Source organism: Carettochelys insculpta, chromosome 6 (genome assembly GCF_033958435.1).
Source record: "Carettochelys insculpta isolate YL-2023 chromosome 6, ASM3395843v1, whole genome shotgun sequence".
NCBI lineage: Eukaryota > Metazoa > Chordata > Testudines > Carettochelyidae > Carettochelys > Carettochelys insculpta.
In genome coordinates, this window is record NC_134142.1 from 59,513,431 (window position 1) to 59,535,693 (window position 22,263).

The 22,263-nt window shown below is 43.9% G+C and overlaps 2 protein-coding genes across 7 annotated transcripts in view; one reads left to right on the forward strand and one right to left on the reverse strand.

Annotated features, from left to right (window-relative positions):
- GPR176 (G protein-coupled receptor 176) overlaps positions 1 to 10,792 on the reverse strand; it is a 100,768-nt gene extending 89,976 nt beyond the window's left edge. For all 3 annotated transcript variants that reach the window (XR_012645940.1, XR_012645941.1, XM_074996965.1), the window contains exon 1: positions 10,398 to 10,792. The gene's annotated coding sequence lies outside the window, so the exon portion shown is untranslated. The remainder of the gene's footprint in view (positions 1 to 10,397) is intronic.
- EIF2AK4 (eukaryotic translation initiation factor 2 alpha kinase 4) overlaps positions 10,023 to 22,263 on the forward strand; it is an 81,118-nt gene continuing 68,877 nt past the window's right edge. For all 4 annotated transcript variants that reach the window (XR_012645938.1, XR_012645939.1, XM_074996962.1 and 1 more), the window contains exons 1-3: positions 10,023 to 10,484; positions 20,684 to 20,799; positions 22,000 to 22,102. Coding sequence is in view for 2 of the 4 variants with exons in the window: in XM_074996962.1 (XP_074853063.1) it covers positions 10,347 to 10,484; positions 20,684 to 20,799; positions 22,000 to 22,102 (357 nt within the window). In the remaining 2 variants the exon portion in view is untranslated. The remainder of the gene's footprint in view (positions 10,485 to 20,683; positions 20,800 to 21,999; positions 22,103 to 22,263) is intronic.

The window sequence follows — 22,263 nt, forward strand, 5'->3', positions numbered from 1 at the left end:
CAGGTTTGCAAGAACTGGGGTGGGCTATTAACCCCAAGGAAGTGCAGGGTCCAGCCACGAGTGTGGTCTACTTGGGTGTACTGTGGATGGGTACAGACAACTGCATTCTGCCGAAAGTGCGGCATACCATCCAGGCATTCCCCACACCCTCGTCTAAACAGCAGCTGCAAACCTTTCTGGGCCTTCTCGGTTTCTGGCGTGCTTTTATTCCACACCTTGCTTTTCTTATGCGTCCCTTACAGGAGCTTGTGTGCAAGGCCACCCAGTGGAACTGTACAGAGAAGCACCAACGCGCCTTTGACCTCTGCAAAGAGGCGGTGGTAGCACACACCCGCCTCACTGCACCGCTGCAGGGCCAACCGTTTGAACTGGAGGTAACAACCGTCGGCGATGTGGCGTCCTGGGGTCTGTGGCAGCAGGTAGGAGCCCAGCGAAAAGAACCTATCGGTTTCTGGTCACGAACCCTCCGCGGAGCCAAAGGTGGGTACACCCCCCTGGAAAAGCAGATCCTAGCAGGGGTGTGGGCTTTGCAGGACACTGAGCGGGTCACAGGCGTCGCCCCTGTTACCATGCGGACCCCAATCCCCTTAATGGGGTGGGTCACGGATACCTCTGAGCGTGCACATATGGGAGTAGCCCAAGCAGCTACCCACTTCAAGTGCAAACACTACTTACAGCAGTGCATGCGCTTGGGAGCCCCCACACTTACTGTTCCACACACCCTTCTCCTGGGAACCATTACTTTTAACTTTGCTTTCACTGCTCTCATATGCTGTTGTCAAGTCTGTTCCACAGGTGCACACTGTGTTGCCAGAAGAGCATCAACCACCTCACTTGATTCCTACTAGCCTCGGCGTTCACAAAGGGGTCGCGGGGAGGAGTGTAGGGTGCGAGAAGAGTTTGTAATGGTCTCATGAGAGCAGATCGACCACTCTGTGAATCCTCAGGAGAATCTAAACAGACCAGTCTGTGCAAGGTGAAAGCTGCAAAACTAACTGCCATGGAAACAGCTGCAGAACAAGCCGCGCTTGCCAAGATTTCAAGGCTACGCTGGCAGTAGGTCACAAGAGACAGTGATAAGAAATGCATAGGCAATTTTAGGCAATCTTATGTTAATGAGCTCAGCTTTATCAGCTAGTGTTAGGAGGCCTATTACGGAGCCTCTCCCCGAGCGAAGCTCTGGCACGTCAGGTTTTCCCCCACGGGTGACTGCGGCGTCTCCAGGGCTCCCGCCGCGGGTGTCACGCGCTTTCAATAAACCAAATATAGCACTCGCCTTCTGGGTGCAGCCTCGTCTCTGGGGAACCCGAGCCTGGTTGGCTACAAACTAGCTCTCATTACACCCTGCCTCCTCTTCCAGGTACAGTGTATGTCATTAATTGGCCACCTACCCACCTTAACACCTTCAGACCTTAAAATAACAAAAAAGCAGTCCAGTAGCACTTTAAAGACTAACAAAATAATTTACTAGGTGATGAGCTTTCGTGGGACAGACCCACTTCTTCAGATCAGTTGGGCTGAAGAAGTGGGTCTGTCCCACGAAAGCTCACCACCTAATAAATTATTTTGTTAGTCTTTAAAGTGCTAGTGGAGTGCTTTTTTGTTTTGATAGAATACAGACTACCACGACTATCTCTCTGTTACCCTTCAGACCTTATATGTCACATAGGGCAACAACACAATTCAGTTTACCAAGACAGCGTTAAACTGTCTTGGTCTTGAGATCACCCCTTCTCTTCCTGCACCCCCCTGCCTCACTTACTACACACTTTCCAATTCCTACCATGAATGAGGCAGGAGTGCTACTGCCTCCTGCTGTACACAAACCCAAATCATTGCCAGAGCACAACGAGGAGACTAGCAGAGGTTTGATTCCAGAAGCTGGGGTTGCCCCACTCCCACCCCACCATACTCAGCAGCACTGGCAGGGAAAAGCAGAGCAATATAGCCCTAGCATGTCCCACTCCCTGGATCCCAGCCACATTTCTCTGCTTCCTGCCAGTCAGTGCGGGTGGGAGGGAGGGGATCCCAGTCCTGACCCCTCCGCTGAGAAACACAGCAGTGATCCAGGATAGCAGCGTGAGCTAGGGCCTCGTTGCTCTACTTTCACCCACCACTACGAGTGAGAAGCAGGACTTGACCCCTCTGTGGACACTAGGCCCTCCCATACGCCCCTGGCCACTTAGATGCTCTAGGCCAGGGGTCAGCAACCAAAATTGCAAGAAGAGCCATTTTTTTTTTAATTTGGTAAAAAACTCAGTAATTCAAGAGCCACAATGTACGTGAATACGAGGCGGTCCTTAATTAATAACATCAAACCACACTTTTTGCAACCCCTATTTTAAGAACAGCGCACACACAATGATTTGTAATGGGATACATGTTTACTGCAGGACGTTCACAAACTTTTTACGTATTATATTTTCTCATGCTTTACGTATGTGTCTGTATCACTGTTGTCCTGACTTTCACTCCAGAACCCACTTTAATTATGCCAATTTTACTTCAGGCTTAATTTTAGTTTTCTTTCTTAAAATGGGTGCTGCCCTTTACAGCAGGAATGCCACAAACTTACTTTTCCTTTTCAAAATCAAGACTTCATTAGCAACATGATCAAAACAAAGATACAGTGTATCGCAGAATGCACTGCACATATTAAAGGGGGAGTTATCCAACCTTTTGAGATCACATATTGTTTGCTATTTAGATATGAGTTGTTCATTGGGCTTTTAGATGTTCACCATTTATCAAAAATAAAGAGGAGAGCTGTTGGTTTTTTTTCACTTTGCAATTATAGCACCAGGAGCCACAAAGAAGTCCCTAAACAGTTGCATGAAGCTCTGGAATCACACTGCTCTGGGCCCTCACCCCTCTCACCTACAGCATTTGGAGAAACAAAGCCCCATATGCATTGTCCCATCTCTTTTACTGCCTTCCTGTGGCAAGCAACTACAAAATGTCCACATTTTGTGCATTTATTATATATTTAATCTTTAACTGGATACCTGTCATTGCTATGAAATTTTTATGCATAAGTCTGGTAGGCTTTGTAGTTTCCTTGGAATTTCCTCACAGCCTCGGGGCTTGACTTTTAGCAATCGTGTTGACTCAAGTTATTTCTGCTTTTTGTTTTGCTGTTCAACTAATTCAGACTACTTTGCTATCTGTATAGCTGGGTTGACAGTCAAGTTTGTTTTTCACTGCAGCTGCTGTGGAAGATTTTTATCTGTTAACTCAGTGAAATGCAGAATAGCTCAAGCAAAAGCAGCATTTGAGAAAATGAGAAGCATTCTCACAAACAGATCTTTATCATTGGAGATTAGGGAAAGAGCGCTGCGATGATATGTAGAACCAGTCCTCATGTATGGATGCAAATCACGGACTATCAGTAAACAAGTTGAGAAATACGTCAAAGCCACAGAAATGTGGGTTTTAAGGAGGATGTGCACCTCGTGGACGACCAAAAGGACGAATGAGTCTGTCTTAAATGAAGCCAACACCAAAAGAACACTGTTAAATAGGATAAGAACAAGGCAGGCAAAATTTATAGGTTACATAATTAGAAAGTCTGCACTTGAAAATTTAGTGACAACAGGAAAGTATAATGGAAAGCGAGGACGAGGTAGACAACATGAGAAAATATTGGATAGTATCACTTCATGGTTGCATTGCCACAGTACTGTGGAGATGCTCCAGAGTACTTGTAATAGACAGGGGTGGAGGGCCATGACTGCCTACGCTAATCAGCATGGCATGAATGAATGAATGAACGAATGAACTCAGGAACCAGCTTGTTTCTGAAACTGTCCTGATTTGAGTGCCCCAGGTCACAGCCTTTAACCAATGCATGCAGAGCTGTCATAAAATATTCACCAATTCCCCTTGATCTTTGAATTCTCTGGTGAAAACATGCTCGTTTAAAACCAACATTCCTCCGAGGTACAAAATATGCATCAAACATAGCCAGAACACTTTCACAGTCATCTTTGTGACTGACTTCCGCTAAAGCAAAAGATTTAAGGGTATGCCTGCTTACCAAGCATAAAATGTTGACCATCATTTAGGCCTAGTTTTCAACACACTGAATTTTCGTTCATTGATTTCTTCTTTCATACTTTTCTTGCTGACCAACCATGACTTTAACACAGCTCTTGTCTTGCTTTTGCACATTTCCCCATCAAAATTTATTGTTATAGATCATTGTCACACCTTTTGAAATTTCATATATGTTTAAAAGTTGAGCTCACAATGAAGGTCAATTTGTAGGCTCAATTATAAAAACAGACTCACACAGTGCCAATGAACTTTACAAATATTTGCTGACAGTAGAAGAAAAGTGACACTCAGCAATCTTGGGTTCCATTTCAAGCTCTGGAGGGGAGTGTAATCTAGTGCTCACAGACTATTCTGCCCATTTCCCCCCATTGTTGATTCCTTGTTCCCCGCCCCCTCCAACTTGTCCCTGTCCTGTGCCTTCTTCATCCTTGGCTCGTCTTCTCCTGTTCCCAATTTATTCATCTAGCCAATGTCAGTCTCCACATCTCAGGCTTCTCCCACCAGTCTTCTTACCCAGTGAGTCCTATTCTCCCTTTTCAGACTCCCTCTCTCTCACTCTCCCCCTTAGTCCCACTCTTCACACACACTCTCCCACTCCCATTCTCCTTGCCCAGAGAGTTTCAATTCTCCTCACTCCTAGCTCCACCCCTTCCAGACAGTCCTCATCACTCACTTTCCCTGTCCTTATTAGCTAAGGCTACTTCTACACGACAATATAAATTCAATTTTATTAAAACTGATGTTATAATACTGGGCTTTATAAATTCAAATTTGACTATCCTCACCTCCCCACAATGTCAGCTTATTGTAGCCACAGTAATGCTACGGTTACATGAGCAAGTTTTGCCAGCAAACCTGTTTTGTCAGCAAAAGCTGTGGAGCGTGCACACCCAAAATCCATTTTGTCGACAGCATCTGGACAAAACACAGCACTTTTGCCAGCAGCGTTCTGCCTCAAAGCTTTGAGGCAGAACACTGCCATTGACAGAATCTGTTAACAAAAAAGATATGTGGCTGCTCTGGGGGAGGCCTTCTCTCCACAGACAGGGCATCCTCAACAATGGGTGGCCCTGTTTGCTATGTTTCTGGGGGCCTGTTTTGTTGAGAGAATAGCCGGGCAGTCCGGATGCTCTGTCAACAGAGCTGAGGGCTCTCCCCATGGGCTATTGTGTGTGGCTGCAGTCTGTCAACAGAAGTTTTGTTGGAAAAACTTTCCTGACGGTGACTTCTGTTGACAGAGCGCTGTAGTATAAATGTAGCCTAAATTGCCAAACATCGACTGGTGCAGCAGTGCACTGTGGGAACATATCACACAGTTCCCTCAGCCCCATAGCATTCTGGGTCTTTTTGCTAGTGCAGTATGGGGAAAAAAATGACTTGCAAATGGTTGAGGGTATCTGATGTCATCTTCCCACATTGTGTTGCCCTCATTCCCCTCCCATGGAAAGCAAATGACCATTTTTTGAAAGTGAAACAAGAAAAAGTAGGAAGTCCAAGGCAAAGGAAAACCAAACAGGCTGGCTTCAGAAGGTGTAGTGTGCCAGGTAGGACTGTCATACTGCCTTGAGATCACCTAGGTGTCTGTGTCACCTCAAATGGCCTTCCAGCCCCTTGAATCCAGAAACATCCACTCTGAAAATATTACAGGAACAGAGGACAGCTTGAAGAAAGAGAAGGATGGTAAAGGTGAGGAAAGTGTAAACCGCAACAACTCAGTCAGGCATGGGAAAGAGGAGAATTTATGGTGCAGGATTTTTGTCTTCCCACTTCATTATACAGACGTGTCCAACACGGGATGGACGGGCCAAATGTCGGAAAAGCATCTCCTGACAGAACTGTCTGCAAAACCTTTTGCTGACAGTTCTCTGCAGTCTAAACAGAGCCTTAGTCTCCCTATTCCAATCTCAGTCTTCCCCTCACCTCTCCCTGGCTCCTTGTTCCAAACTCCATACCTTCTGGCTTCTTGTCACAGTGTCCTTGCCCAGACAGTGACAGTTATCCCCTGCACTTTGGTACCTCATCATATCTATTCCACCTCACCCACCCTCACTGCCTCCAACCGGCTCCCAGTTACAGTCGTGCAGTTTCAGTCTTCCTCCCACCTGGCTTCCAGTAACTCTCCACAATTCCCCCCATTTCCCAGACCATCTCCCCTCATCCCAACTCCCCACTTCCAGTTTCCCTTCTAAAACTCACCTCAACCCCAATTCTCCACTCACCACTGTTCATGGCCTGACCCTTGCTCCCTGTGAATTTAAACAAGATGAGTTCTCCACTCTCAAATTCCTGTACCAAGACACAGTGTAAACGTCAGCAGTCAAGAGCTGCACTTGCAGGACAGTTCTGCTTACTAGATTTTCAATATCAAGCAAGTCTCAGCTCAACATGGGCAAACTACAGATTTTGAAAGGTTTTTAACTTGGATAAGTTGAGCAGATTTTCACAGAGGTAGCAAAAACACATACCCTTGAGACAAAGGCCTTCACTAAATTTAAAGTTTTTACTATAAAGCATGGGGGCAATAGAGCTTCTCAAATAAAAGCTCACCAGAATATTTTACATGGCCAAAAGGATGCATGTTTAACTAGCCTTGTCCTCAGAAATGGCAGGACCATTTGGCTGAAACTTTCTAAACCTTTCCATTCAGTACGAGACAGACATCTAACATAAAAAATTTAAACGTGATTACTGTTTGGCAAAATTATAAACAATTGAACACAGGGTCTTAAGATAATTATGCAATATAATATGAAACATTTTTCTACATAACATACCAATTAACTTGCCAGGAAACACAATATATATTTTTATCCACTTTGCGAAAGTTAAATAAATGCTAAAGCTAGATATAAAAAAATGAGGTAAACCACTGTTCTTTTATTTCCAATTTAGCACCTTGTTCACATCTATAATTGTTTTAAAATCAAACCTCTCAATATCATGCCATTCCAAAAAAGAAAATACCCATCTTGTGGTGGGCTAATTAGTAGCAAATATTAACTTACAGCCAATTACCAGATGAATACTTCTACAACAGAAGCCATTCTTTTTGTTTCCAAACTTTTTTGTTCAGTGGGTATTCAATTTCTTTGCAAGATGGCAATTTGGTTTCTCAGGGTCACATTGTGTAGCATGTATGTGTTATTTCAAATTCTAATGGCATACTCCCTAGAGGAGTGATCTGAATGGCATAGAATTACAGCACTGAGACAGGATCTTTACTGTTATCAGGACAATGTCTTTTAATACAGGTTGCACCTCTCTTGTCCAACACCCTTGGGACCTTATCTGTCCCAAGTGAGGGAATTTGCTGATAGAAGGGAGACCCTCTGCCTTGGCCCCCCTACCTGCACCTGGCCCCTGGCCCCTACTCTGCACAGCTGTGGCCCCAGTCACTGGCCCTTTGGATGCCGGCTACACCCTGGCAGGGGAGCCAGGACAAGCCCCAGGCAGGAAGCTGGCACAACCCCAGGCTGCGGAGCGTCTGGGACACAAGCTCTTGGCCTCCCCTGCACAGGGTCTCCCCTCTCCTAGCAGCCTCCCAGCTGGGGCTCTCTGATCCAGTAACATCCGTGGTCCTGCTGGACAATGAATGTTGCTGGACGAGAGAATTCCGGTTTTGAGATGTGCAACCTGTAGTAAAGTAGCTCATGTTCAGGAAGATTTTTTTGCTATACAGAGGTAGTCATTTCTGCAAAGTTAATTCCATTTCTTTTAAATGACTGGTTTTTGACCACCCTATCTAATCTCCGAAAGGTCATGTGTAGACGTGTGGCAAATGAGAATCGTTAGGAATGTTTAAGGAATAAGGTCACATGATAATAATGACATATCAGTTTGAACAATCAGGTTTTGCTTTTGCTTAAAAGTTTCCAAACAGGTTCATTTTATTGTATTTATTTTTGCCTTCATACCTGAAAATCATCAGTGCCTAAAAAATTCAAATTTTCTTTACTCTGTTGTCTTTGACTATTTTTAAGAGTTTGAACACAGAAACTGCTATGCAGAATCAGATCATCTGTCTGGCTAAACCAGGTGCTTCAGAAAACATTACAGTAAGTTTTCATAGTGGGAAACTATAAAATGACTTATACATGGGACAAATTTCTTCTTAAGCCGGTCATGTCAGTGGTTGGCTAGAAAGAGATCTTGGAATCATTGTGGCCGTCAAAAAAATGAACAGAATATTGGGAATCATTAAGAAAGTGATAGAGAAAAAGACGGAAAATATCATATTGTCTCTATATAAATCCATGGTATGACCACATCTTGAATACTGTGTGCAAATGTGGTCACCCCATTTCAAAAATGATGTATTACAATTTAAAAACATTCAGAAAAGGGTAACAAAAATTATTAGGGGTATGGAATGGCTTCTGTATGACATGAGATTAATAAAACAAACTCTTCTGCTTGGAAAAGATATGACTAAAGAAGGCTATGATAAAGGTTTATAAAATTATGACTGTTGTAGAGGAAGTAGATAAGGAAGTACTATTTACTCCTTCTTGTAGCACAAGAACTAGGGGTTTCTAAATTAAATTAATAGGCAGCAGGTTTAAAAGAAGAAAAGGAAGTATTTCTTCACACAAGGCACAGTCAACCTGTGGCACTCCCTGTCAGAGAATGTTGTGAAGGTCAAGAATATAGCAGGGTTCAAAAAGAGCTTGATAAACTCATGGATGATAGGTCCATCAGTGGCAGTTAGCCAGGAGGGGCAAGGGACAGTGTCCCTAGACTCTGTTTGCTGGTGGCTGGGGATGGATCACTTGATGGTTACCCGTTCTATTCATTCCCTCTGGGGCACCTGGCACTGGCCACTGTCCAAAGACAGGATAACTGGCTAGCTGGACCTTTGATCTAACCCAGGGGTCAGCAACTTTCCGCAGGGGAGTGCCAAAATTTGACCTTTTGACCTCTATGTACAGTCCCAGTGATGGTGATACTTTTTAAAGTCACTAATAATCCTACTTACAACAGCTTCGTTAATAAATAAATGAAGATGCAGAGCTTTACCATTTAGGTGGTGGCTGGTAGCATTAGCTAGTCTTTTGTCAACCCAAAGGTCACACGGCTTTGAGCAAGCTGCCAGCTGCATGAGTGAGGAGGGGCTCAGCTAAGCTCCTGCCTCACATGCTGATGAAAATCAGCTTGCATGCCACTCTTAGCACCTGCAGTGGGGATTGCTAACCTTTGGACTAACTCAAAATGGCCATTCTAATATTCACGTTCAGAAACACAAGGGTTTGAGCCCTAATTATTAGTCTGCTACTGTAACAGCCCACAGACAGACTAGACCCTGGGATCTCTGGAGCTTCCTGCAGTGCCTCCGCAACTTGAGCTGACTCTCTGTGAAGTGGTGTAGATGCCACTATACAGGACAGTTAACCACAAACAGGTGCGTGCATTACACTGTAATTTATCCATATAAGTGTCTAATCCCTGTTATACAAAGTTTTGGCCCCAATAATATTTCGTGTCCAGTTCCACCAGTTAACTACAAACTGCTTAAAATAGAACTGCACTTTATTAAGCTTTTCAGGGCTGAGGCCCTTGTCACCCTGTGTAGTCATGCAGCCCCTAGCAAAGTGGGGCTGTGATCTTGCTTGTGCAGACACACGCAGGTGTCTGAGACCCCTAGAACTGACGAAGGGTACAACACACACACACACACACACACAGATACACAACTCACAGAACTAGAAGGGACCTTGGAAGGTCACCAAATCCAGTCCTCTGTCCTCTTGGCAACACCAAGCACGACGCCCCCCCCCCCCCTTTTTTTTTTTTTTAAATTTACTTGCCGGGATCCCTATACGGCCCCCTGAAGGACTGAGCTCACAAGCCCGGGTTTAGCGGGACAACCTCTCAGTTTACCTAACAGGCTTTGAAACAGTTCCGCTCTTACACAGAGGAACTTGCCAGGCCGCAGCCGCGCCCCGAGCATCACAGCCCCGCGGGCTCTCCACCCTCCTTCCTCCCCTGCGCTCGGGCGGCCGTACGAAGGCAGGCGGTGCTGTCAGGCGGCGGCCCGGGGCGGAGGCGCTAGGAGGAGGCCGGGGCGGCGCCCCGGGGAGGCCTTAGTTTCAGGGCCTGAGATAGGCGGCGGCTCCACCTACTGCCACGCGGGGCCTGCAGCCGAGACCGGCGCACGGGCAAGGCGGAAGGGCCGCCCGCGCTCTCCCCCTGCCGCCTCCACGGTGGCAGGAGCCCGGCGTGGCGAGGGCTCGGCGGCGGCGGTGACGACGACCCCGCCATGGCTGGCAGCGGCTCTCACTGCCTGAGGTGACATGGCCCGGGTGAGCGGCGCGCCGGGGCCGGAGGAGGCCCCCGAGAGTTACCCGCTCCGCCAGGAGAACGAGCTGCAGGTGCTGGAGTCCATCTACGGGCAAGACTTCCGAGACCTGCGCCAGGACCGGCCCTGGAAGGTAGGAGCTGCGCGGCCGCAGGGTGTCCGGGGCGGCCTGGCCAAGCCCCCACCGCCTGCAGGGAGCCCGGGGAGGGAGGCGCCTTGAAAGGAGCCCGCACAGCCTGGCATGGCTGGGGCGTCCCTTGTCCTGCCCTCTTCCCGCTCCTGAGGGGCCTGGCACCGTGGGGGTGTTCAGCCAGCCGCACGCGTCTCCCTTGCTCTCCTGTGGACGGGCACGGAGAGTCAGCGGCCCGTTGCTTGAGCTCCCACCTTCCCTTCCCGCCCGGGCAGGAGTGCACCGCTTCCCCGCGGCCCCCCCCCCGCTGGTGCAAAGCCAGAGCCCTGTCGGGCAGTACAGAGATGCAAGAGGCTTTTCCCGGCACACTGACCGCTTCCTCCCCCCCGCCCAGCGCCGCGCACAATAAGGACAGCTTTCCTGGGAAACGCTTTCTTGCCTCCCCTGGGGCCTCCGCTAGCATCGTCAGCATTGCCAGCGCTGTTTTGTGGGGGATACTACATGGACAGCGGGAAAGTTAAAATAATAATAATTAAAAAAAACGGAGCAGACAGCCTAATCAGGCCATGTTTATGCTGGCAAGTTTCAGGTAGCAAACATGACCACCTCCTGTGTAGCTGCATGTTATAGCCAAAGGTTAAACTAGTGAATGGTCATAGTGACCGTGAAATGCTCAGGGAGATTAGAGAAACTATCAAAATAAAATAATAATAAAAAAAAACCCTGACTCATGCATCTGATGAAGGGAGTCTTTGCCCACAAAAGCTTATGCTCCAAAATATCTGTTAGTCTATAAGGTGCCACAGGACTTCTTGTTGTTCCCAGCAATAATGCGGGATTTCAGCTATCTCTATATAGACTGGGTACATGTCGCCTCAGGACAGGAAGCTGAGATAAAGTTACTTCACACCTTAAATGACTACTTCTTGGAGAAGCTAGTTCTGGAACCCACAAGAGGACAGGTGATTTTTGATTTACTCCTAAGTGGAGCACAATATCTGGTCCAAGAGGTGAATGTGCCTGGACCTCGGGGTAATAGTGACCATAATATAATTAATGTTTCCCGCAGCTGGGAAAATACTACAGTGGCCAGAGACTGTAGTATTTAATTTAAGAAAGGGAGACTACACAAAAATGAGCAAGTTAGGTAAACAGAAATTAAAAAGTACAGTACCTAAAGTGAAATCCCTGCCAGCTGCATGGAAACTTTTTAAAGACACCATAATTGAGGCTCAACTTAAATGTATACCCCAATTTAGGAAATGTAGTAAGAGAACCAAAAAAGTGCTACCATGGTTAAACGATCAAGTAAAGACGCAGTGAGAGACAAAAAGGCATCTTTTAAAAAAAAATGGAAATTAAATTCTAGTGAGGAAAAGAGAAAGGGACATAAACTCTGCCAAGTGAAGTGTAAAAATATAATTAGGAAGACCAAAAAAGAATTTGAAGAACAGCTATCCAAAGAGTCAAAAAGTCATAGCAATTTTTTTTTGAGTACATCAGAAGCAGGAAGCCTACTAAATATCCAGGGGAGCCACTGGATGATCAAGGTGCTAAAGGAGCACTCAAGGATGATAAGGCCCTTGCAGAGGAACTAAATGATTTCTTTGCATCAGTCTTCACAGCTGAGGATGTGAAGGAGATTCCCAAACCTGAGCAATTCTTTTCAGGGAACAAATATGATGAACTGTCTCAAATTGAGGTGTCAGTAGAAGAGGTTTTGGAACAAACTGATAAGGTAAATAGTAAGAAGTCACCAGGACCAGATGTCATTCACCCAAGAGTTCTGAAGGAACTCAAATGTGAAATTGCAGAACTACTAACTGTAGTTTGTAACCCGTCATTTAAATCAGCTTCTGTTCCAGATGACTGGAGGATAACTAATATGATGCCAGTCTTTAAAAAGGGTGATCCTGGCAACTACAGGCCAGTCAGTCTGACTTCAGTACCAGGCAAATTGGTTGAAACTCTAGTTAAGAACAGAATTGTCAGGCACATTGGTGAACATAATTTGTTGGGAAAGAGTCGACACGAGTTTTGTAAAGGGAAGTCGTGCCTCACTAATCATTAGAATTTTTTGAAAAGATCAGCAAGCATGTGGACAAGGGGGATCCTGTGGATATAGTGTAGTTATATTTTCAGAAAGCCTTTGACAAGGTCCCTCACCAAAGGCTCTTAAGCAAAGTTAACTGTCGAGGCATAAGAGGGAAGGTCCTCTCTTGGATTGGTAACTGGCTAAAAGATTGGAAACAAAGGGTAGGAATAAATGGCCAGTTTTCAGAATGGAGAGAGGTAAATAGCGGTGTCCCTCAGGGGTCTGTACTGGGACCAGTCCTATTCAACATATTTATAACATATTTATAAATGATCTGGAAAAAGGGGTAAACAGTGAGGTGGAAAAATTTACAACTGACACAAAAGTACTGAAAATAGTTAAGTCCCAAGCAGAGTGTAAAGAGCTACAAAATGATCTTAATAAATTGGATGATTGGCAACAAAATGGCAGATGAAATTCAATGTTGAGAAATGCAAAGTAATGCAAATTGGAAAGTATAATCCTAACTATACATATAAAATGATGGGGTCTGACTTAGCTGATACCACTCAAGAAGGAGATCTTGGAGTCATTCTAGATAGTTCTCTGAAAACATCCACTCAACATGTAGCGTCAGTGAAAAAAGCTAACAAATGTTGGGAATCATTAAGAAAGGAATAGATGGTAAGACAGAAAATGTCATATTACCTCTCTATAAATCCATGGTATGTTCACATCCGGAATACTGTGTGCGAATGTGGTGGCCCCCCTCTCGAAGAAGATATATTGGAATTGGAAAAGGTTTAGTAAAGGGCAACAAAAATGATGAAAGGTGTGGACCATCTGCCATATGAGGAGAGATTAATAAGACTGGGACTGTTTAGCTTGGAAAAAAGACAATTAAGGGAGAATAAGATAGAGGTATATAAAATCATGACTGATGTGGAGAAAGTAAATATGGAAATGTTATTTACTACTTCTCACAACACAAGAACTGAAATTAATAGTCAGCAGATTTAAAACAAATATTAGGAAATATTTTTTCACACAATGCACAGTTAACCTGTGGAACTCCTTGCTGGAGGATGTAGTGTAGGCCAAGACTATGGCAGAGTTTAAAAAAGAAATAGATAAATTCATGGAGGTTAGGTACATCAATGGCTGTTAGCCAGGATGGGCATGGAGGGTGTTCCTAGCCTCTGCCAGAGGCTGGAAATGGGCGACAGGGAAATGATCACTTGATTACCTGTTCTCTTCATTCCCTCTGGGGCACCTGGCATTGACCTCAGTTGGAAGACAGGATGCTGGGCTTGATGGACCTATGGCTGTTCTTATGTTCTTAGTGCTACTGGGCTTTTTATCACAGTATAAATTACACTTTCTAAGGAGCAGCTTTACTATATTGCCTTTAATATGACTGACTAAAGCTGCTGAAGTCTTACCTACCCTGGGGTTTACCCCGATGCGGCCACTGAAAGTTGGTGGAAGTCTTTGCTAAAATTCTCTAGTGTAGTAACGGTATAGATGCATGCCCTTCTTTCCTCTATCAAGAACCCTCTATCAAGTTCTCTGTGCATATAATGGTTATAGCCAAAATGGGCAAAACAAGTCAGTGGGATCAGCAAAAGGAATTGTCCCATTGTTCTTCTCCCAAGAGCAGTTAATAAATATAATTACTGGACTCATTATCTGTCATGAAAAGAATGTGTTTTTCTGGCACCCCATCCCCATCAAGCTGCAGTAAACCTAAGACATCTGCATGTATCACTTAATGGCACCAGGTAATTATTATTACCTTCCATGTTCCAGAAAGGTATATGTGAAATAAAAGGATAATGTAGGACTGACTTTAAAGGGAAGCCATCTCAATCTGACCTGCTGTTGCTAAACCAATACACTTTTTGCATATGATAATTCCACTCTAATATTGTATAATTAAGCATCATCCATCTATTCCAGAAACATATGTACAGTATAGATCATTTTGGATGGTCACTTAGAACTTTTTATGACTGGCTCCCCACAAAAGTTGCTGCTAACCTGTCAGTTCTGCATATAAAAATACCGATTGTGTACTTTTATTTATGCCTAATGCAATTTTGGTGGTGTTCCCCTTGCAGTGGTTTGGGTAACTACTAGATGAGGCTTGGAGGTAAATCCTCCTTTTTTTTTCTGTTTGAGTAACTCAGTTTTCTCATCCTGGCTTGTCTTTCATCAGTGTTCTGAAAGAGGCCCTTCATTCCCCCTGCCAGAGCCAGCCATCATGTCTCTCTTTCAGCAGGGCATACCTTCTGGACAACTTTTGAACTTGGTTGCTGACATCACCGTGTTCTTCGTTTCTAAAGAGCAACAGATGCATTTAGCCTCCTTATTGTTTGCTGGTTATTGTGAACCTCTTTGATGGACCTCTGCATAATTGACTTCATAATTACTCCTCAGCACTCTTCTTAAATTCTGTCTATAATTAATACTCTGCTTATGCAAATTGCTTTTTAGTTAGTTGTCAATAGTTTTATTTGCTCTGTAGTTGGTTCATTCCTTAATTAATTCCATACCTGTTTATCTGCTTAATTGACTCACGGTATCATTGGTTCTCTGCATTATTGGTTCATATGACTGTTGTTTCTCTACATACTTGTTGCATGCTATAATTCATTCACCATATACCATTTCCCTGATTATTTGGCTTGTCGCACTAATTTTAAAACTTTTTTCTTAGGTAACTGATTAATATCATCACCAGTCGCTATTTAATTCTTTCCATTCCCCTTTGAGATGTTATAGTCTGTTCCCACATATTCTCTGTTGCCACCTCCTCACCTCCAATGATATCATCTCAACCCTGGCCGTCCCTTCTTTTTTAACTCTTCACAACTCCTCCAGACTTTTCTCTGCTGGATTCTTCACTTCCAAAGTCATTCATCCCATACACCTTCCCTTTTTTTGCTACTCAAGAGTACACGCAGTGGCTCTTAGCCTGTGTCTACACCACCTCAGAAAGTTGACCTAAGGTATTCAACTTCAGTTACCCAAGGGGATTTGACAAGAGAAAGTCTCCATCTACGCTACGAGATAAATTCGAATTTATGGCAGTAAGCGTGATATTACATAGTCATTGTCTTCACTGTAAATACCATTAGCTTGATTTAGGGAGCACTAATATTGATACCATTACATCACTGAAACCGGCTGGGTGTAGGGTCAAATTCAAATTTAAAAGTCCAAATGAAAGCCAATGTGGAAGTGCCACATCTTAAAATTGAATTCATTAGCCTTCAGAGGTGTCCTGTTATGTATCCCCCAGTGCCCTACAATGCTCTGCTCTGGCCACTTCCATCTCCACTGCTCCCCAGGAATTAGGTAACAGGAAGCCTGCAACTTTGAATTTGGCACCAGGAAGCCCATGGCTGTGGGGCCATGCTTGTACGAGAGTCTGGGAAACTTCTTTCTTTCTTTACGATCAGCGCTGTGAGCACATCTACGCATTAAAAATAGCCCCAGCACAGAGTTCATGGTTCTGTCTCTTCCTCTGCAAGCTGAGCGGTTATTTGTTTGTTTTTTGTTTTTTTCTTTTCAGCACTGGCACCAGCCCCTGCCCCATTGCACCACGTGGCAGCTAGGCTGTTGGGGGTGGAGTCATGCATGAAAGAGAGGCCAAGAAACTTCTTTTCTGTGGTTTAAACTTGTGCAGGGACTCCCCCGCACCCACCGCCGCCAGGCGCCATGCAGTCGGGGTCTTTCCTGTGCCCAGCCACATCACGTGGCTAGCCCCCGACCCAATAAAAGCACATGCTTGCTGTTCAGTGCAACCATGCTGCCAGGCAGCACCATGTCCTGGTTTAAGCACTGTGAGAACTCCAAGCATGGGAAAGATTTTCAGGGGCTTGCTGCCGCTGGGGGGACTGCTGCAACTGCCCCCCCGACCTGCACCAAAAATATTTTCAGAGGCTTGCAGCTGCCTTGAGAATCATTTCAACTGGCTCTGCAGCCAGGGTCCCCACACCCCACCACACAAAAAGACTTTCAGGGGACAATTTCCAGTGGCTTAATATCTTCTGATCCACCCAACCCCACCCCAGGGGATACCCTCCTGCACCCTGACAGTCAGTCGATGCTGGCCCACACCACCTGAGTATCACCGCTTGTTGGAATTTGGCAAGCACCATCCCCCATGTTGGACAACTCTGGGTAGTGTAGTGGTAGCCAAACATCTTTTTCCTAATCTCTTCTATTGTCTTTCTTCAAGCTTTGGCCCCCTTAACACACTGAAGAGTGGGTGGAGGGCTAGTTGAGAAGACACAGGCACTTTGCTGCACTGCAAGCCCAATGCAGATGCCTGCTGCTTTTTGTAAAATCTTTGATATTTCAGTTATGAATTATAGAGATTTCAGCCCCATCCTGTTCTGGAAGCCTAAAATCCGTTTCTTAATCTTTTCTATCATCTTTCTTCATGCTTTGGTTCTCTTAACACAGGGAAGAGTGGGTGGAGGGCCAGTTGAGACGACACAGAGCGCTGGGTGATCCCAGGGCACAGAAGCTGTGTAATGGACTGGGAAGCCAAAAACCCTTCCTCAAAAAAATCTCCTTTTTCAAAAACTTCCCTATCCTACTTTTTCTTCAAGGTTTGCATTGTTTCTCTATTATTTTCACGGATCCTCTGTAAACCAGGGAGTGGGGGCAGTAGTTGGAAGGCCAGTTGAGAAGGCTCAAACACCTGATGTTTTTTGAAAAATCTTTGATAATTCAGTTACAGCTACAGTTATAAAAAACAATGGCAATCTTTGTTGATACCCTACTTTTCCTTCCTTCTTCCTGGAAAAATGTCTGTTTGCTTTCCATAGGAGGGAAATGAGTGCAATGCAGTGTGGGAAGATGACATCACATACCCACAACCACTTGCAGGTGTTAGCCGATGGGCTGGTGAGATACCACATGTGCCTTCACTTCACCCGAGTCTTTAACTGCTAGGACAGAAAGTCCCTTTGCAGCGGGCAGCCAGGGTGGCTGACGGATGCCCCAGGGTTATACTGAGAGCCTCCTTCACCCGAGTCTTTGACTGTTAGGACAGACAGTCCCTTCGCAGCGGGCAGCCAGGGAGGCTGACGGGTGCCCCAAGAGTCTGCCCTGTGAAGGCGGCACAACTCAACGCTCAGCTGTCAGTACACCTCACCAGTGACCGTGCTAATACAGCCGAAACCAACTGGGGTTCTTTGTTTGTGTTTGGTTTAGCACAGTAACAGGAGGAGTCAGGCTAAAACTTAGAGTTACTCTTTATTTAATAAGAAAGCTTAACTCTTATGGTTACAAGGCTATCGTTTCACTTCTTTGGTTACAAGCAGCTAGCATGTAACAAAGTAATTTAATTCACAGATCTATTATTAAATGCGCACAAAAACAAAACACAGCAGGTATAATTCTCACCCCTACGTTACCCGACGTTGGCTTGGCAGTGTCTGTCACTCAATCCCTTGGGAAGAAGTAGTACGAGGAGGGCGTCCCCTGGGACCTCGGGAGGCAAAGACCTTCCTGACCGGCAGGTATAGGTACTTGGAGCTCAATTAGCGTGGGCTGCTGGACACTACTTTGTACCCCTTGGGTTACGTACACTCTTCCTTATCTTAAAGATGCCAATTGTGTTAGATCATCTTGTGACACTAGTTCTCACAGGGGAGTTACAGAGACTTAATTCACACTTGCGAGGTGGAGATAATGTCAGCATTCTTTTCTTATGGGCGTGAGATTCCTCTCCTGGGACGATTTGTAGGTGTATCAATCGCCGGTACTAGCCAAGGGCAGCCTGAGGCCCTGGTCATCTGCTAGCCCGTTTGTCTTTTGTTGTCTGGTTTCTGTCCATTGTTCAGGGTCATGATGAGGCAGCACATCTGTGCCTCCTGAAGCATCAGACTGTTCTCTCTCTCTCGCGCGTGCGATCCAAGTGGGAGGGGGGAGGGGGTTTCTGTCTGGCTACAGCAGGGCATTTTTTTCCCGTGCTGCACAACTGAAAATACCCAGCATGCTGTGGGGCTGAGGGAACTGTGGGAAAGGTTCCCACAGTGCACTGCTGCAGCAGTCAATGTTTGGTGACTGAGTGTGACAGCAATAATTTGACTTTGCGGGGAGCCTGTGGGCAGGTGAGGATACTCCAAATTTATAAAACACAGCGTTACAAAGTCGTTTTTAGTACATTTGAATTTATCTCGTGGTGTATACATAGCCAAACTCTCCTGTCAAATTCCCTTACTCTTCTTTCTAGGGTAGAGTAAGGAGGCCAACTGGAGAGTGGTCTTTGGTCATATTGGTGGATCTTCACGAGACCCACTAAATCAGCTGCCAGTGGATCGAGCTCAGAGCCTTGATCCCCACTGTAGTGAATATGTAGCCTCAAAGTATCACTGTCATCCATGACTTCTTATATCTGTTATTCCCCACATCACAAGATTTTCATTGAAACCTGAGGTCAGTGGTTTCAATCCCTTCCTAAGTGATAGCACAGTGTTTCTCAAACATTTGTTTTAAATAAAGTACCCCCTTTAAAAAAAAATTAAGCATCCCCAGACTACTCTCTCGTACCCTTAAGGCTACGTGCACTACTGGTTGAAAATCATAGTTCTAAAGTAATCTGAGGTCTTGAAATGAGTGCCATTCAACCTTTCCAGATTACTATACCCTTTTCAGGAGTCAGATTTGTTTTGCATACCACCAAGTTACACCTTGCTTAAAAACTACTTACTTACAAAAACATGCAAAAATATCACAGAAAACGATTACTGGAAAGTTGCTGACTTTCTATGATCTTATTATCAAATAAATGAATTGGAATAGAAATACTGTACTTACTTTTCAGCATAAGGCATATAAAGCAGTAGAAACAAGTCATTGTCTGAATGAACTTTGAGATTGTACTGACTTTGCTAGTGTTTTTTTTTTTTTTTTAAGTAGCCTGTTGTAAAACTAGGCAAATATCTAGATGAGTTGATATACCCCCACCCACAGAAAACTTCAGTGTACTACCCCCAAGGGTACATATACCCATGGTTGAGAAACACTGTTCATAGAATCACAGAGCTGGGAGGGACCTCAGGCGGTCATCTAGTCCAGCCCCCTGCTTCAAGCAGAATCAACCCCCACTTAGTCATCCCAGCCAGCGCCTTGTCAAGCCGGGACTTAAAAACCTCGAGGGATGGAGAACTAAGGCTCTATAGTGAATAAAGAAGCTAAATGGAGTTCTCCATATTTTAATGTGTGCAAATTAACCTCATGCCTTTAGTTGATTCACCAGATTGTCCTCATTTAAACAAGCCTGTACACTCCATGCACTCAGGAACCTGGTGGGGCATTGGGCTATTTCTAACCCGTATCTTCCTCTTGTTGCTTTTCTTTTGTCACTCCATCATGCTTTTCATTTTATACCACTACATTTGTCATCTATGACTTCCTGTTTTCTGACTTTTCTGCTCAGTGAATCGTAACCCCCAATGCCACAAAGTTTCTATGTACTTCTTCTTCTTCATTTTACAGTCAGTTTCCAAAGAATGTTTTAAAAAATCAAAAAGGAAAAACAGAAAATAGTAGTTAGCAAAAGATTGCCAATATGCCTAAAATAAATAAGCACCATGTGCACCAGCATGCTTATATGGTAGCTGTGATCTTATGATATGGTGTCATGTTTGTGAAAAATGTTTGTGACATTTTTCCAAAGGTGTAACACAAAGTGTAAGTTTAAATTTTTCTTTCTTTCTTTCTTTCTTTCTTTCTTGAATGCCTCTCTAACTTATCTCTGACATTCCACAAATAACCCTAAATTACACTAATTTAAAAAAATACCAGTCACTATTTATGTGCCTTTTTGCATTTAAAATACATATTAATCCAGAACTCCCTTTTACCTAAATGTAACTCGTGGTATAGCACTAATTATTCAGAATATCTCAATCCCCACTTAGTCCATGAATCTGTCCAAAAAGGCTGGATAAATAAAGATTGAACTGGTTAAAATAAGATGATCAATGACATTTACATGCTTGCTAATTAATTTTAAATAAACATATAGATTTTTAAAGCCAGAAGAATTCATTGGGATCATGTAGTGTGACCTCTTGCATAACATGGGATGGGACTCCTCTGAATTAATTCCTGCCTAATTAAAAGCATTTTTTTTATATTTTAGGTAAAACAGCCTCCGGAAATCAGTTTAGTTCTGCGTCCTCAGGGTTTGACTGGTGACAATGAAGTTTATGCCAAAGTTGATTTGTGGGTCAAATGTCCACAAACCTACCCTGATACGTGAGTGAAAACCAAACTATAACCTCATATTTTCTCCTTTCTCTTTGACAAAATTGAAAGTTGAAGTGTAGCATTATGTTCACTGCGCTTACTGTTAACTTAGGTTTATTTGTGTCTGTTTGTTAACGGTAGCTTTGAAGTTATCTCTTTAATGAATCAATCTGAAAACATGTATCTGACACAGAGGCAACCTCATTCCTTCTGCGATACAGTAATAGAGCTGCATCTGCCAGCCCACACGTAACTTTAAATACATTCATACTTCCAGTGAAGTCACTGAGGCAACTCATGACTTTAACATTAACACAGCATCTTCCTAAATAGGGGACCAAATCTTCCTTCAAACTGTCCACTGCTCATAGTTTTATCATCTGCTGATTCTGTATTGTGCTGAATTAGCTTTGTGGAGGGCTAATGGATATTTCCTTTCAATGAAGAAAAGGGTTGTGGGTGATCAGCAGCTGCTGGGATTTGGTCTTGACAGTAGTTTTACAGATAAGTATCATGTCAGAACAGCCCCAATAGTCCATCAAGTTCATCTGCCTCTAGTTACAGTAGGTGTGAAATACCTCAAAGAAAAATATACCCCTTCCCCATAGTATGCTCAGTTATACAATGAGCTAAAATACAGGGAAGGGGAATGTTCTGACCAACTGACAATTTGATTATATCTTGAAGCTTAAGGCTTGATAACCATTATAATTTTTGTTTAAGATAGTGTAACCGCAGATGTTTTCTTTATTCCTATGTATATCTGTGCTTTTTAAAAATGTTATTTATCTGAATGTACTTTATTGTATTGTATTCCTTACGCTAATTATGTATTACTTACAAAATGAAAAAGGAAAATCAGTAAACCTGAAATTGCCATATCTCATGACAAAAATATGTACTGCAGTTTCAGTACATTCCTTTGAAGAATAATGTACTGGGTAAGAATGGTAGTTATCAGTGACTTTGTGGTTACCCTGGTGGTTCTTCTGCTGATTAAAACTGTTGAGTTTTTGTGAGCTAGCAATTCAGATTATGTTGAGTATAAAGCAGAACTTTTTTATAACTATGAATATAATTATTTATTTAATCACTGAATGATTGTTAGGCTGTTCTTATTGACCTGTTGAATGCCTATATGGATCTCAGTATCTTTCGTCACAGCTGATCCTTAATAAAAGAGCATTTCTGCTGATCTTTTTCCTCCAGTGTCCCTGAAATACAACTAAAAAATGCAAAAGGACTGTCAAATGAAAATATTAATTTATTAAAGTCCAGATTAGAGGAACTGGCAAAACAACTCTGCGGAGAGGTAAGAGTTCTCACTTTTGTGAGAAGTCTAATCTGATCCTATATAGTCTTGAAAAACTATGTATAGTAAAATGTTAGAGTAAAGAGCTACAAATATATCAAAACTAGAATCTGATTACATTATGTGTCCTAGTAAAGCAGGGTGTGGGGGTTCTGTTCTTC